Consider the following 1,527-nt stretch of genomic DNA (forward strand, 5'->3'; position numbering starts at 1 on the left):
AGCTTCTAACTGCATGGTCTATTCACAGTAAGCTTCATAGGCCCATATCTATGGCCACTCAGGAAGACATAATCCACAGTAACCTGCAGCTAGAATAACTGACTCTTTCATATAGCAGCTTCATTATTAATCATCATAGTCAGCTAGGACTCATTGAACAGCTAAATCACCTAGCTACTGATACTCTATATTGAAAGAGGTCTTTTAGGTACTGAATTTTCTCCTCTTGAACACAGGAATGGCAGGGTAACTCTTCAATGAGAAGTTCAGAGCCTTTTTCAACTGGATTGTGTCACTAAGTGCTGAAATAGATGTCTTCACAGACTTAAACTCAAGAGTAAGACATGTGGGTGTGGTCGTGGCCACACCTACTTTTTGAACACTCCCACTTTCAGCCACACCTTTGCCCTACTTGCAGTGAAATCCTGCAGCCGCCTATGCCTACTACTAGGAGTGTTAGATATAAAGGTATTGTAATATTAATAGTTGTTAATGTAATGGTTCATGATAATAGAGAGAGTTTTACCTATTGAAGAAAGTGTTAGAGCTAAAGGTATTTATTAAGTTTTTTTGTTTATTTTTATCTATGCAAGTATAGAGACAGTTGAACCCACTACAGATATTAGTACTGCAGCCAAAGAGAGCAATAGAACTAAAGGTACTATTATGCAATTTTTGAACAAAGACAATTGTGCCTGCCTACGCAAGTGTTACAGGTTTTTAATTGTTATTATTGACTTACGTAGAAACAGAGAGAGTTATACGTACTGCTAAGGGGAGTAAGGGAAGTGTTAGAACTAAAGGTATTAATATACTAGCTTTTTATAAATGTTGATGTAATATAGAAACAACTGTAAGTCCTGCTAATGCAACTACTGCTAAGAAAAGTGCTAAAGGTGTCACATAATTCTTTTATTTTATTTTATTATTTTTAATATAGAATCAGCTGATTATCCTACTGCAAAGAAGAGTGTTCAAAGTATACAATAATTAATTTTGCTATTAATTTTATAGTTTATGCCTAGGTGCACATAGAGTTGATACAAGAAGGAGTGTCAGAACTAAACGTAGTAAAATTTTAATTATTATTATCTTTATTATTATTATTGATAATTACAGAAATGGAAAGAGTTGGACAATGTACAGTGAATAATGGTATTGCTAAAGGTATTTATTTTTAATTAATAATTTATGACGATTTATTATTCAATAATACAGATGCAGTCCCTCCTACTACTTATGCTACCAAAAGGAATGTGAAATCTAAAGGTAAAGGATAACATCTTGACATAGTCTAATTATACTACAATAATAGTCAAGTCTGATTGTTCCCTAAAGCAATGTTCACATCCTGATGAGTCTAATTGGGTCTTTTGTTGCAGCTGCAACCAGTGGTATCACTGTTATTGTTATAAAATTTCATTTCAAAAGGCGAAATCAAAAAACTTTAAATTTACATGTAACAACTGTAAATAATAACTAATTTTAATAATAATCAATAATGTTAGGCGTGTCCGTTTATTGTAG

At 32.9% G+C, this 1,527-nt stretch overlaps 1 protein-coding gene across 4 annotated transcripts; it reads left to right on the top strand.

The window, feature by feature from the left end:
* Positions 1-6: 6 nt before the first annotated feature.
* LOC109592654 (uncharacterized) lies at positions 7-1,527 on the top strand. Of its 4 annotated transcripts, none has more exons than XM_020008047.1 (10): positions 373-468; positions 515-553; positions 599-658; positions 747-803; positions 846-896; positions 941-979; positions 1,026-1,070; positions 1,120-1,167; positions 1,219-1,269; positions 1,316-1,527. In XM_020008047.1, the coding sequence occupies exons 1-10, from the start codon at positions 438-440 to the stop codon at positions 1,474-1,476; spliced, it is 582 nt and encodes a 193-aa protein (XP_019863606.1). In that variant the 5' UTR covers positions 373-437; the 3' UTR covers positions 1,477-1,527. The 4 variants fall into 4 exon arrangements, with proteins under 4 accessions (XP_019863609.1, XP_019863606.1, XP_019863607.1 ...); XM_020008048.1 differs by having other exon boundaries at positions 1,026-1,067; XM_020008049.1 differs by having other exon boundaries at positions 947-979.

Source organism: Amphimedon queenslandica, unplaced genomic scaffold, assembly GCF_000090795.2.
Source record: "Amphimedon queenslandica unplaced genomic scaffold, v1.1 AMPQUscaffold_4427_Cont23594, whole genome shotgun sequence".
NCBI classification, from domain to species: domain Eukaryota; kingdom Metazoa; phylum Porifera; class Demospongiae; order Haplosclerida; family Niphatidae; genus Amphimedon; species Amphimedon queenslandica.